This window comes from Egretta garzetta, unplaced genomic scaffold (assembly GCF_000687185.1).
Source record: "Egretta garzetta isolate BGI_Z169 unplaced genomic scaffold, ASM68718v1 scaffold293, whole genome shotgun sequence".
NCBI lineage: Eukaryota > Metazoa > Chordata > Aves > Pelecaniformes > Ardeidae > Egretta > Egretta garzetta.
The window spans coordinates 3,969,440-3,983,400 of NW_009259318.1; the positions used below are offsets into that span (position 1 = coordinate 3,969,440).

The following is a 13,961-nucleotide window of genomic DNA, read 5'->3' on the forward strand; positions in this document are numbered from 1 at the left end:
AAGGTTGTGCCCGGGGGTGAATCCTTTCCTAGGTGGCTCTTTCTGCATTGCTCGGAAGCTGCTTGGGTTTCAAACTGAAGTCAGGATTGTCTGAATCAGTGCAAGTCTTTGAGAGGGAAAAAGCATGTGCTTGTTTGCTTGTGCCTTGCAGAGGGAGTCTCATCTGGGAGAAGGGAAAACCTTTCTGCTAAATATTCCTTTAAAATGGGTTTCTACATAATTAAAAATGCTGCTGTCAGCACCTCAGCAGAAGCCTCTGTAGGTCCCGGGGGCGCATCGACAGTCATTCAGGTCCTCTTTGACACCCTTGCAAAATCTCTCCTGCTCAGTGCTGGGGAGCATTACAGAGGAAGCGTACACCATCATGCCCCTGGTAGCCATAGTCTGCAAAAGTCTGCATCATCCACGATCCCCGCGCTGGGGTTGGCCTGGTAGCTTTCCTTTATAGCTGAATTAATTTCAGAAATGGGAGAAGATGTATTGGGCATGTACTGCTGGGCCTCTTCTGTCCTGCAGCCGCCAAAGGATGTTCTCTAATGTCTCTTTGGGCTCCAGACTAGTTTTTGAGCTGAGACTAATCCTCAATGGAGCGACAGCCAAAACCACTGAGAACTTCCTCTGTATGCCTTCAACATGCAGCGTTTGCAATTGTTCAGAGGGCACAGAAAGCTGTGAGAGGGTGTAGGATACATCTATTTCCTCTTCTAAAATGAAGGGAAATGGCCCAAAGGGACTGAGTTACGGAGTGACACACTTTGTCCCCTTCTTGCTCGACGTCTTGCTTTGGAGAGGGATTTGTTTAGTGCTTACTGCTTTGCCTTGTGGTTTAAAAACAACAGTGAAAGAAAACCAAGAACAAATCCTGAGCAAGGAGCAGCTGAGTGGATAACCCATAGATCAGCCAGATTATCATGGGGTCATCCTGAGCCGTAGCTGGGATCCAAACGATTTAACCTGCCACGAATCGCTCCCACCAGAGAGCACTAGATGTGGCCTGCGTGCCACTGACCCCATGTGTTTGCCGTGGAGTTTGGTGGCACCTATCCAGGACAGCGCCGTGTTGAGAAACCCTCCAGGGGCCTCACTCTGCTGTAACCCCCAGTAAGTCCACTCGGGCGGGAGGCAAGGGCTGCCGGAGGGAGCGATGGGCAGCGGCGAGCAGCTTGTGCCACCCCGCCTTGCTGTCCCCTAAGCGCCCGACGTCCCTGTGCCTTGCCTGGTTAGGGGCGAAGGCAGGAAAATAAGGTCCCCCTGTGCTGGAAGGAACCGTTAGCGGCAGGGTTTCTAGGCTGGTTTGTGAAGATGAATACTACAGGAAAACCTCTTGCTCTCAAACTCCTTGACCTGGCCTGTTCATCAGGATAAAAAAAAGATGCCACAGTCATCGCACCACCTCATTTTTGGTTTTTGCTTCTATACCCTCTCCAAGAGCAGGCAGGAGCACTGGGTACACCCATCTAGGCACTGGTGGGGTGCTCTGCTCATCTCTCAGGGCAGGCAGCAAAGTAAATACCCCAAGGGACAGCCTTAACTGTTCTGAACAATGCTGCCCAGGGAAGATCCAGGCACTGTTCATGCATCTTTGGGCATGGGAAGCCTGCAGGTTTCTTTTCCTGATTGAAAACAGCTGCTATGCGCTGTAGATACTTGGGTACCATAGCTCTTAAAAAGAAAGGACCTTGCAGCAATGATTGCACCAACAAAATTTGGCATTCCCACTTTTATATTAAATTTTTTTTATTGAGATGATGTAATTACAGGCATTTTAAAAATTATTTGCAACTCACTGGCCCTGAGAATAGGCTTTTTTGTTTGTTTTTGTTTTGTTACATTCATTTGATTCAGTCCCTTAGCCCCACACCTTAAAAAACCAAAAAGCCATCATCAATAAAAACAGACTAGAATTTTATTTAAAAAAAAAAGACCTCGAACTGATGCATTCTGGATTTGCACACGGTTGCAATCTGACAAAGAGATCTGGAGAATGCATGTGTGGAGTCTGAAATCTGGGGAGGGTGGCAGCAACTTAGTGTTCACGGGAAGGGCCCCGGTAGTGCTCTTTGGGTGGAGAGGCAGTCAAAAGGTTTCAAACTTAAATCAAGAAAATATTCTGCTGTGGAACTGCAGCGCGTCCTACCTGACCGGCCTGTGGCTTGTTCAGGCTTGTAGCAAGCTGATGGCAATGAAGGTCCCACTTAACTGTACAGTGTGAAGATCCTTTGTTGGGTGCTGAGATTGCGAGGGACCTCTTGAGGTCATTGGGCCCAACCCCCCTGCCCCCTGGCTCAAGCAGGGCCACCTAGGGCCAGTTGCCCAGGGCCATGTCCAGACGGCTTTTGTGCGTGGCCTAGGATGAGACCTTTCTCCCTTTTCCCCCTTGCTTCAGTGGCAAAGGCGGAAAGTTTGGCTGCTTTGCTGCTGGCAAATTCTAGACTGGGAAACCAGAAACCGGGGTGAGAAGGTGGGTGTCAGCGTTGGTGGAAAGACAGCATTACCTTTGCTAGCCCAGACGGGCAGCCAAGTGTTCCTGTAGCTCAGTACGTTAATGCTGTGCTTGCACTCATGTATCTGCAGTTCAGATGTGAGGTAGATGGGAATCTGTCTGCTGCAGCTGCTCTAGCCTGGTTTGGTTTTTTGGTTTGGGGTTTTTTTTTTAGTCATAGGTGGTAAATTTGCTTCCAAGACCCCAAGAGTGGTTCAAATCCTGCAGCTCCCACGGGTCCCAAGCCCCCACAGTTCTGGCACTCACGGCCGCACTGCGTGGCCCTGTCCGGAGGCAGGGCACAGCGCCAGCCAGGAAGGGCCTCCCTGGGATCGGCCTGCACCAAGTTCAAAGGCTATTTTTGTTCCAGCTAGTATCAGCCTTGAGAGAACTTCTCTGTGGTTGTGGTGGAGAAGAAGTTGTCTTAAGATGTCCCTTACATGTGAGCTGGAAGAGTTTCCAACAGCCACAGAGGTTTTTTTTCCCCTTTGACTGAGATTCTGCAGGTGAAAGTGATTGCATTTTTGGTAAAGGTGAACATTTCCTCTACAAAATTTCCCCAAGAAAATTTCCCTATGGGACACCACCTGTGATTTCAGGATTCCTTGCTTTTCCTGTCTTACCCAGTGCTGAGGATGAACTTTGTTGGCTAGCATACACAGTGAGCACATGGGCTTACACTGGTGGACCGTCTCTCCTTCTCTCTATTTTGCAGCGTGCACCTTGGCCGTGACAAAAACCTGTGGCTCATCAGAGCACTTTATACAGAAGGTCCTTTTTTTCTTTTTTCCCCTCACCATCTCGTAACAGCAGCTGCAGCAGGCGAAAGAAAATAATGCACAGCCAGAACAGTAAAGGATATGGATCGTTCTCTGCACAGACTCGGTTTCTTCCTGCCACTGAACACCCTAAGAAACCAGCAAGAGCCTTTCTTTACATTGACACTTCTGATCACACTTCATCTGTCATTCATATTCACCTCTTCCCCCCAGCTCCTGGGACGTGGCCGCGACTTGGGTGCCCTTGAGCAGGGTGACAGAGCAGAGCGGCTCCTTGGCCCCTTGCTTTCAAGGGACCTTGATTTCAGACCTGTGACTGCTGAAGTCCCTCAGCGTCTCCCAGTCTCAGACCTCCTGAGCATCAAGGACTTCAGAGTCACGGCAGAGAGAGGCGACAGGTTGTCTGCTCACCTTTCTGATACGCGCTCCCGCGCCTTGTCTTTTGAGGCAGAAAAAGTCAAGTACGTGGTGTGCGGGGACTTGTAACGTATTGACTATGATCTAATAAAAATATGTGGCTGGGAAAAGCTTAAGGAGAGATGTTTGCCCTGTCGTTCCTCATCAGATACTGGCTCCGAAAAATCCTCCCCGCTCTGTATGATGCCTATCTACACCCTTAACAAAGCTGTTCCGTCTACGACCTGCGACTCCATATGAAGTCTTTTGTGAGATTGGACTCTTTCTATTTAAACACGGGGAACGCTATTCATTGCCCAGTGCCATTTTTTCCTGGATAGATTAGCCCTCTTGTTAAGTATGTGGTCAGATCAAATGTTGTGTTTGTTTAATAGCTGATAAAAGCTCTGTCATGGGAATGTACCTTATTTTTTGGTTGAAACAGGTTAGATGAGCCCATTGGTTTTTTCCATTTCTAGTATGCACGTTCCCATCAAAGAGGCTTTCTGTTCTAATGAAGCGGTGTGGACGTGCTTTCTTCCAGACACCATGTGATTCCTGCACAGTTTCTCTATACATCCTCTCCCTCTGCAAGCATCATTTCTGCTGCCAGATCTTCCTTCCATTAGAAACGCCACTGATGATGGATGGCTGGATGCCTGGACACCACAGGCTTTCCTGTCATGGTGGCCCAAGCAATGTGAAATGAAAAGGGCCGGTAGTTTCTCTTGTGTTGGGCATCCAGGACTGCTGAGCCTTCTGCGGCCAGCCGAGGCATAGCTCTTTGCCTCATGCAAAGCACCCTCAGTGCAGCAAAACCAAATTGGGGGTGTAAAAAATGGGGCACCTTGCAACCAGAACAAAACCAAACCCCCAGAAATCAACAGGGCTGTAGGGTTTCTTTCTTTCTTGTCTTTTAAATCATGTTAAAAACAGGCAAGCTGAGACAAGCTCCCTTAATGGCAGAGCTGTGGGGTGGGGGAGGGTAGTGGGAGACATAAAAAAACCAAATCCCAAAACAAAGCCAAAATCAATTAAAAGACGTAAGTATAGCTATTTGGTCTCTAGTTCTCTACCATCAGTTTTCAGACTGGTGAATCATCTACCTCTCCAGCAGCACAGGATGATGCTGGAGAGGTTTCCGAGTAATACAGACCCGGTGATGGGTCCCTTTGCTTTCTCCTTACCATGAAAGGAACAGTCCTTCACCTTTCACCCCCAAATTGCTATAAGGTATCCGAAACACCCCTCCCTTTTGTAATGACAGACGCTTCAGCCTTTGCTTTTTTATAGAAAGCTTTGAGCTGAAATTCTGCACTGTGGATATATTGTGGGGGTTACATATATATACATATATATATATGAAACGCTAGGGAGGGAAAACGTCAACATCAGTCTATTGCAGAGGTTTGTCACATTTATTTTTCTCCTCCCTGGAGCACTTAGGTGATTGGTTTTGGTCCATATTCCAGCAGTTAACAGCCACTCGCAGGACTCATCGTGAGCCCAAACTATGCTGGGATGACATCCCAGCCTACACGTGAAGGGTGACTCCTCTTCATTTGACAGGTATGTGTGGTAAGAATTCTTTTGGTAGCTTCAACACATTTCCCCGTGGCAGCACATGTAAATTGATCCGAGCAAACTGGAACCCTTGAGCAAATCCCTTCTGTGTTGCTATTGTTTTATGCGGTGTTGCATCATGAGACTTGCACAGAAAATAAGAGCGCTCTATTTCCATAGGAAAGCCTTCCAAAAAAAAAAGCATAATCTGACGTCTTGTCCTATGTGAGATACGGAAAGTCAAACTGCATGTTTATTAGGGAAAAAAAACCGACAAAAAACTCCCCCAAACTGAAACAAACCAAAAAGAAAAAAAGAACTCAAGGGAGACTTGGTAGGAACAGTGAAGTAGTGCATAAGTCCCGGCTTTCTCCCCCTTCCTTTTCTGCCAGCACCACTTCTGCCTGTTAGTTTGTTTTGTTAAGGTGCTTCAGGTCCTGCGTGGTCTTCAAGCTAAGCAGTGACCCCAAGTACTGCTTCTGTGTTGTTGCTTCCCCTCCCAAACTGTGCCAACCATCTGGGCAGATGTTTCTCCCATGGACCCACAGAGGCGGTGCACCAGTTCCCTTCAGCACTCATCTTCTTGGTATATTTGTTCATCCAGTTCCTGGGATTCAAGGTGCTCGAGGCGGTCTGTTCGGCCACTCATAATCTCATCTGGGGTCTTCATGAACCTGCAAAACAGAGAAACAAGCAGATTTTCCAGTGGTCTCAGCTTTTACCTTCATCAAGACATTGAGGCCCCTGAGCTCTACAGCTTCCAGAATCATCTTTGCTGTATCCTCCCAATGAGTTAGTATTTCCCAGCTTTTCCCAGCCTACTGGTGTCTTCCCTCCTCCATACCTGGAGAGGAAACCAAAAAAAAAAATCACAGGCAGTCACCCTTGAAAGTCCAAATGTGAACCAAATCCCATAGCCTTTTCCAAAGAATGCTATTTACTTCTTCTCCCTCATATTGTTTGCTGTTGTCACGTAAGTTGAGAGTATGTCACGGGTACACTCATTTCAGGTGTCTGGTGACAGAAACATTAAAGACCTTTATGGCCAGCACATTTCAAAGCTAAAGCACTTGCACGGTGGGGAGAGTCAGAGGGCTACTGGTTTGTGCAGGCTTGTGCATCGGTGAGTGAAGGGGAACATGAAACACCAAAGGAACGGTGGTGGAAAAAGCCAAAGACCGTGTTAGAACAAGTTCTGGGAAATGGAAAAAGCCCTGAAAGAAAAAGCTTTTGGGCTAAGGAACTGTGAGCAAAGACCGTCTCCTCCCATGTGACTATAGCAAGCGTAATTGTAATGAAGCAGTATGCTCTGTAAATGAATGCCATGGCTCCCAGCACTAATGCCTTGGTGCAGTGAGTCTGCACGGGGCTAGAAACAGAAACTGCCTCCGGGGAGGCATGGCAGCAGTAGGAAATGGGAAAGGACGTCCACCAGCCTGCAGATCAAGTCTGCAGTCTTGATCTTTGCCAGGATGCTTTCGTGTACTGTGCGCAAAGATAGCACGGAAAAGCTCTGCTTTTTCTTTCTGAATTTACTGGCGTAGGAAGAGAGAGTGGCACAGGAAGGATGAAATCCTAGTTTAAGCACAAACCACTTTCCTAACTCGTAAGTACTTCTGGAGAAATTAGGATGAAAGATGTTTGTGCTGGAAGTGTTACAAAATCTCACAGTCTTTCCTTAACGATGTACTGGCTAACATTCAGCAGTACAAAATGTGTTAATCAGAGGAGCTGATTTTATTTCAGGTTGATGATATGCTCAGTATCCTTGCCCCAGTGAAAACAAAACCAACTGACAGGAGCCTCGTTACGATCACTGACCCAGAAAAATCACTGCTGAAGCTCATGGGCAAGACTTGCCTCCTCTTCTGCCTCTGAGGTTATAAAGCTGAGGGCCTTCTGCCTGAGAAATCTGGAGTCTCTCAACAAACGCATAGCACAGCCTGGAACTAACCTTTTGCCACCCTTTCTAATTTTGGAAATCATGTGCACATATGCATTTAGGAAAAAAAAAGAGAAGGGCTGTGACTCACTGCTGTGTCACTCCCATTTGTATGCTGGAAGAACGCTGCTGATCTAAATGGTGTTACGGTGGTGAAAAACTAGCATACAGAAGTGGTGAATCAGTCCCTGGCTACGCTGTGAAAACGCACGAAAGCCTACAGGGCCAGACTCTGCCCTGATTTAAATCCTGGGCTTGTCTTGTTGATCTTGCGTGAGGATGAAATCAAAACAGAGAGTGATCCCGCTGCCCTCCCTACCTTCCCTCTGCTCTGTTTCCTAAACCATGTGGGAAACGGGCTGATGTGAACTGTACTGCAGTACTTTGGGTATTCTTTCTGGTCTGTGTTTTAAGTCATGTCAAGAAACTCAAAAGCATGGGTATTTGTAATAGCGTTTGATTACATTTAAAAAAAACCAACCCAGAACTACAAGCTAATGAAGAAACAGTTTCTGTGACCTCTTTTGTTGCAGAAGACACTCAGGCAACCTATTAGAAATCCCTTCTCTGACTCCGTTTTACTTCAAGTGCTGTTCAGATATCTGCGGATGACAACTGCCTGCATTTAACATATAAAGTCACATTTCCTATTATTTCTGTGCTTGTGAGAAATAGCCAAGAAAGGCACATTAATGGCTTGATTTTTTGCAGCTGTTCTTCTTTTTCTCTTCAGATATAAATAGGTCTAAGAAAACAACATCAATAAGTTTTTATTGGGAATTGTGCAAAAAATGCTTTGTTGTTTTTTTTTCCAGTTTCCGAAGGAAATGAGGTTTATATGCTCATGTTTTATGCTCCCTGGTGACCTTTGAATCTGTTGGTCAATTCTGGACAGAGGAACTGAGGTCTCCAAGGGTATTAAGTTTCTATAGTTTTGAGAAAATAGGCAGCCTGGTTGAGAAGAGATGGACTCCTGTTTTGTTTGTGCCCCCACCAAAGGACAGGCTCCAAGATAAGCACATTCACTGTTCAGCATTGCAGAATTCCCCCTGGGCAACACAGTCTTCACACAAGGCCACAGCAATCCAGGCTGCCTCCCTTGGTACTGCTGCTAATGGAGCAACCTTGTTATAACTTTCCGCAAAAAAAATTTAAAATCACGCAGTTGATTTTGCCTGTTATTCCTTCTTCCCTTCACTCTCCTTCCCCGACCTAAGTCTGACATAAACAAGACATTCCACAGAAACCTTTTCAGCTGTAGATAGTTTGAGTGCTAATGCAGTTCTGTTAGCTATTTAAGAAAACAAACTCCAAGACTGCCTTTCCTATTGGTATCATTTCCAAGCGCATTACTAGATCCAGACCACTGACATCAAAGCAATCTTCGGTCTGAGTTCAGTGCTCTGTGGGTCAGACGTACGCACTAGGATTTGCTGGTCTCGTTTGAAAAGAACTGAAGCGCTCTCGCTCTCTGCCAGCCGCACTCAAGCTGGTACAAGTAACTCCCTGCTTTACGCTGTCTCGGGCGCTATTTCCTAAAGTCTTGGTTGTGTCATCCAATTCAATGTGTTAGGTTTTATGAACAGCTCTTGAAGGTCCCTCCTTCCTTGGAGGCAGCACGGCTGAAGACACGGTCATCAGCACTTCCCTTCTGTGATGCTGATGCGCTTGCGGAAATGCCTGCTCCCTGCTTAGCTTTCACCGACAGCTGTCTCTAAGAAGTGAATTTGGAGTGGGTTTTCCAGCAGTTTGGCTGAGAGTCATGAATTTTAGCTAAGGTCTTAAACAGTGGCACAGCCTGCTTGAAGCAAGTGAAAAGACTTCTATTGACTCCACTGATCATTGAAACATCGTAAACTGGTGCAGTTGCCTTGAAAGCTGGGAAGCACTTGCCTAGACAGCTTTTACAAATATATGCCCATTGTCACCTGTGTTATAGCTGTGAAAATGAAGTATCCCCCACACAATTCCATCCTCCATCTTCAAGAACTAATTGTCTGTAGAAAGGAATGGCAAAGAAAAGGAAAAATTACCTGAACAAAAGCCTTTGTCCTGGCTCCTTCCGGATAATATTTAGTTTGTAGTAGTGGCGTAGGGCTCTGGACATTTTCTCATAAGTCATATTTGTTCTGTTCTGTTTTTTTCAAAAGAGAAAGGAAAATTCATTAGAACCTTCCTAAGCCCCAAAAGGAGTTGCAGAACTATCACAGCTAGCTAAAATAACCAAGTCAGTTCAAGAAATTACACGTCGCAAAGCCCATCCTGCCCCTCCAGCCCTCATCACCAAATTTTTATGGGTCTCTTTACTTACAGGGCAGTTTAAGCAAGAAAGTCTAACAAAAATGCCAAGTGAGGTTTTTCTATACAGTTCCTTGGATCACAGGTAACAAAAGGCCTCATCAACCACAAGAGGAGGCATTAGATGGAGGGAGATGCTCATGCCAAGTGGGATGTGGCAGGCCTGTTCTTAATGAAACCACCTTTTGTAAAAGCCTAAGAGCAGTGGCTAATAGAGTGAACCTGTCGGCAACCCCTGCTGAGAGCGCTGTTCCTCTGGGATTCCCCTTCATTACCTAGTTAATGCTTAGAGCACTGTGGAGACTGCGAGCCTGTTTCTCCTCTTGTTATACAGGTGTAAATCAAGAAGCCCGTTAGGTTGTACATCTGTTTGCCCGTTAGGTTGTACATCTGCTTCTGTGACAGAGCTTCCCCTTTGTTTTGGGAGCTTCTGACCCCAAAGGCCATAGCCAGAGCACTGCGGGGTGACTGAGGTACGGCCTTGCCGAAGTGGAGCGTCACAAGGCAGAGGTGATGGGCACTGGCAGAGCTGCATCTGGGCAGCCCCTGATAGTACTGACTTGGGACAGCAGGATCAGTCCCTTAGGCTACGTCTACATGAAGAATATTTTTCTGGTAGAGAGAGCACTGGTTATTACACTGGCAAAGAGACTCCCAGCGGAAAGACAACTATTCTGGCAAAGCCATGTTTGCAAGAGTATAAAGCAGCTGCCTTGCCATGGGCGAAACATGCCAAACTAGTAGAAGCATGCTTTTGCTCTGTGAGCCTCCATGTTTGGAGTTTGGCTTGGCACAGCTCTGTCAGTCCAAGATCAGGAAGAAGTCTGTAGCGTTGACCTGGCTTTATTACATGAGACTGATCCACCTGTCAAAAATGCCCCCTAAGAGCAGACCTCCTCTGCTTGCCCTGATCGCCTACGGCTCTGCTAAGGGAGGCCACATAAAGAGCTCCTGTGGCAATTAAGCACTTAACAATGACAATGTTTTCCCTGAAAAATCTAGACTCCACTCATTGGGAAGCCCCCTGAACTACCACGTGTGCTTCTTCCATTTCTTACATGCTAAAGGGCCTGTGTTTCCCAAGTGGCTAGTGGTCTGAAGTAGCTTCAGTTTTAGACACTCAACATGAGACATGACGGCAAGGCCCGATTTAGCATGGATGCTGGGTAAGGGCAGAACTCTCTATTCCCAGTGCTGCAGCCCAAGACCTCTAAAACACATGTTCTTGTAAGCATGAGTCACATGAGAATATCTTTACATTATCAAGATTATAGGCTATGTATACTCATATATAGAATCACAGAATAGTTGAGGTTGGAAGGCACCTCTGGAGACCACTTAGTCCAGTCCCGCTGCTTAAAGCAGGGTCAACCAGAGATGGTTGCTCAGGACTGTGTCCAGTTGGGTTTTGAACATCTTCAAGAATGGAGACTCCACACTTCCCTCTGGGCAACCTGCTCCAGTGTCTGAGCAATAAAACACCTGGGGTCTCATGACCTTAACAAGGGCAAATGTAAAGTCTCACACCTCCCCAGGTCATTCCTGTCCATGTGGGGGACTTCACATTAAGTTTCATGAAATTCCTGTTAGCTCATTTCTCTACCATATCCAGGTCCCTCTGGATGGCAGCACAACCCTCCGGTCTATCAGCCACTCCTCCCAGTTTTTTATTGTCTGAGGGCTTGCTGAGGGTGCGCTCTGTCCCATCATCCAGGTCATTAATGAACAGGTTAAACAGTATTGGCTCCAGAACCAATCCCCAGAGTAACATCACTAGTGACTGGATTTCGTGCTGTTGATCACAACCTTTTCAGCCCAGTTCAACCAGTTTTCAATCTACGTCCCTCTATTCTTGTCTAGGTTGTACTTCATTAGTTTGTCTGTGAGGATATTATGGGAGAAAGTCTCAAAAGCCTTTCTAAAGTCAAGATAAGCTACCTCCACTGTTCTCTGCATCCACCAAGCTAATCATTTCATCGTAGACAGATATCAGGATGATCAAGCATGATTGCCCTTTTGTAAATCCATGCTGACAACTCATATACTCATATGAATGTACTCATATGCGTATACTCATATAGATATATCTGTACATACTCAGCCCCAAACTGCAAAAATCAGTAACTGCTTTCCAGAGAACAAAGCAGAATTACCCTCTTAAAAGGAAATACATAATTCTGCAGCATTTGGTGTCTGTCACAGGACAGCATGTGAAATCTGAATGTCGGTGCAGACAGGAACACAGACAGAAAGCTCCTGCCGAGCTGTAGTATACAGCTCCTTGTAGACCACATCTAACCAGAACATCCTTGGTTTCAGGAAGAAATGAGATGCCTTGAGAGAGAAGGACCGTTAATTCTTGCACTCCATGTAATTTTATAATTAAATGCATTTATAACTAAATGCCTTTAAACCAAACCAACAGGTTCTCTATATGAAGGATAGGTTTTAGTGCTTGAGGCTGGATGCTTTATATTTCTAATGTGCGTAGAATGAAGGATTACAACTTCCCAGCAGTAGTTTATATGCACATGCTTTCTTCATTTTTTCCCCTGTTTATAAGTGAATCTTGTGATGTTACAAGAGGTGAAGTGCCATAGGAGAAAAATTTTATCGCTTCCTTACCTTGTGGTTTCCCCACAGCCGGGCCAGCCCGTTGGGATCCACTATCCGAAATATTTTGGATTCCTTATCTTCCCATCGGATGAAATTTTCGTACCGGCTGTCAGAAAGCAGCTGATAAACATAATCCCAAAGCAACCTACAGTCTGTGAAGAGAGAAGCAAGAAAATACTGACTTTTTTTTCCTTGGGATTAATTCTGGAAACTTTTGGGTAGATGTGTAGTGAAAGGACAGTTGGGATCAGGGCTGAAACAGCTGCTACAATCTGAAATGCAAGTGGCTTGGTTGGTATCGACTGACGTTTGCAAAATGTACTGGAATATACAGCCTCTTCTGATGCAGCCTAGTCCTTCTGACACTGACTGAGCATCTTTATTCCATTAAAAGCTGCGTGAGATGACCTGCTGATCTTAGTTGTGTGTTTAGTGTTGTACTGATGCACATGAAAACTACCACTGTTGGCCTTGATACTGTTGTTGGCTGTTTCAGTGGGGAAATCAAGAATCCTGCAACCTGCTCTCCCTGCTTGAGGCTGCCCCTTTCTGTGCTATGGTGAGGGGTCTAAAGCATGAGCAATGTTACAGCTTTCCTTTGCATACTCCATGTGATATAAAATCGACACCTTCTACCATTTTTGAATTTGCCTTTTGTTTTATTTTTTCAGGTTCCTGAAAAAAACCCAAGTATTATAATTACTTGAGTGCTATTGAGAGGTTAAATACTTTCTATTTGGATAATTGAATTCAAATTTCCTCTTGGCAAACACTCCTTAGGTCGCTAATTAAAGGTCTAACAGATACTCAGGTTTTAGTTTAGTGTTTTTCAGTTTCATGGCAGTCTCTTGAGACCAGGGAAGCCAAGAGCTGAGCTGCTCCTACTTCCTGCTCGCAACGTGTGTGTGCGCAGCACGGCATTAATGACTGGCAACCATGAAATATGGAAAGCGAATTGCACAGAGCTGGGGGTTCTGCTGCTGTCAGAAACAACAGGGGTTTTATAGCTCAACTGTCCAGATCTCTCAGATGGCCACAGAGTTGCATTTTACCTTGAAAGCAAAACCAGCCTGTGAGAGATGGCTTGTTAGAGCGGTTAAAGGGCAGGGAACCAAAGGCATCTAGCTTCTCGGTGGTAAAATGGATTCTTGTCAGCCTGTCTTTCTGCTCCTGTCTGTCTGGGGTTGTTGGTACGTTTTACAATAGGGACAATGACATGTTCAGTATGAGAATATAAAATGCTTTTTGAAAAGGGATGTGAGTAACACATTTAATGAGCACACCTGAAATGGTTAGAAATATTAACATTATTGAGGTATTTCCCATTTTTGAACAGTAAAGAGTATCTCTGAAACCTGTCCTGTCTCTAAAACTGTGCTGTTTGCCAGTGACCTTACTATAAACTCTTCCTACCAGTCCTGTGGAGAACAAAGCATTTTGTAGAGATGACCTGTGGCAAAAATTGCAGGTTTCCATTCCAGCTGAAACCCACCCTGATGGTCACCTCATCCATGACATCTACAAGAGGAGGAACGTGAAAGGAAAGAGGCAGTCAGGCTTTTTGGTTGGAAAAAACCTTACTTTCTTTAACATTTTTCACAGAAAAATGTCCATTCCCATTTGAAATTTTTCTGGGTTTTAATTTGAAAAAAGAAACCAATTTCCATTTTTTTTATTCATGGATGAGAACGTTGTTCAGTGATAGCTTCCTCCCTCTCACCCAGAATAAGGTACCTGCAGCTGGGACCAGGACAGAAAATAATTCTCCTCTGTATGCATTTGCCAATGACCAGCCTGGGCGGGTCCCTTCTTGGCACACAGATGCAGAGAAGCCTTCCTTTCCCTGTCCCCCCACCCCAAGTCACACAGGTAGCCCAGCCGCCTA

The 13,961-nt window shown here is 45.7% G+C and overlaps 1 protein-coding gene across 3 annotated transcripts in view; it reads right to left on the reverse strand.

Annotated features, from left to right (window-relative positions):
- Window positions 1–5,034: 5,034 nt before the first annotated feature.
- Window positions 5,035–13,961, reverse strand: part of ETV6 (ETS variant transcription factor 6) — a 93,343-nt gene continuing 84,416 nt past the window's right edge. For 2 of the 3 annotated variants that reach the window (XM_035892060.1, XM_035892058.1), the window contains 3 exons: window positions 12,086–12,228; window positions 9,196–9,296; window positions 5,035–5,894 (listed from right to left, as the gene is read on the reverse strand). In XM_035892060.1, the coding sequence (XP_035747953.1) occupies window positions 5,789–5,894; window positions 9,196–9,296; window positions 12,086–12,228 (350 nt within the window). In that variant the 3' untranslated portion in view covers window positions 5,035–5,788. Of the gene's footprint in view, window positions 5,895–9,195; window positions 9,297–11,619; window positions 11,795–12,085; window positions 12,229–13,961 lie in introns of those variants that run through there. The other variant, XM_035892059.1, reaches the window with a different exon arrangement.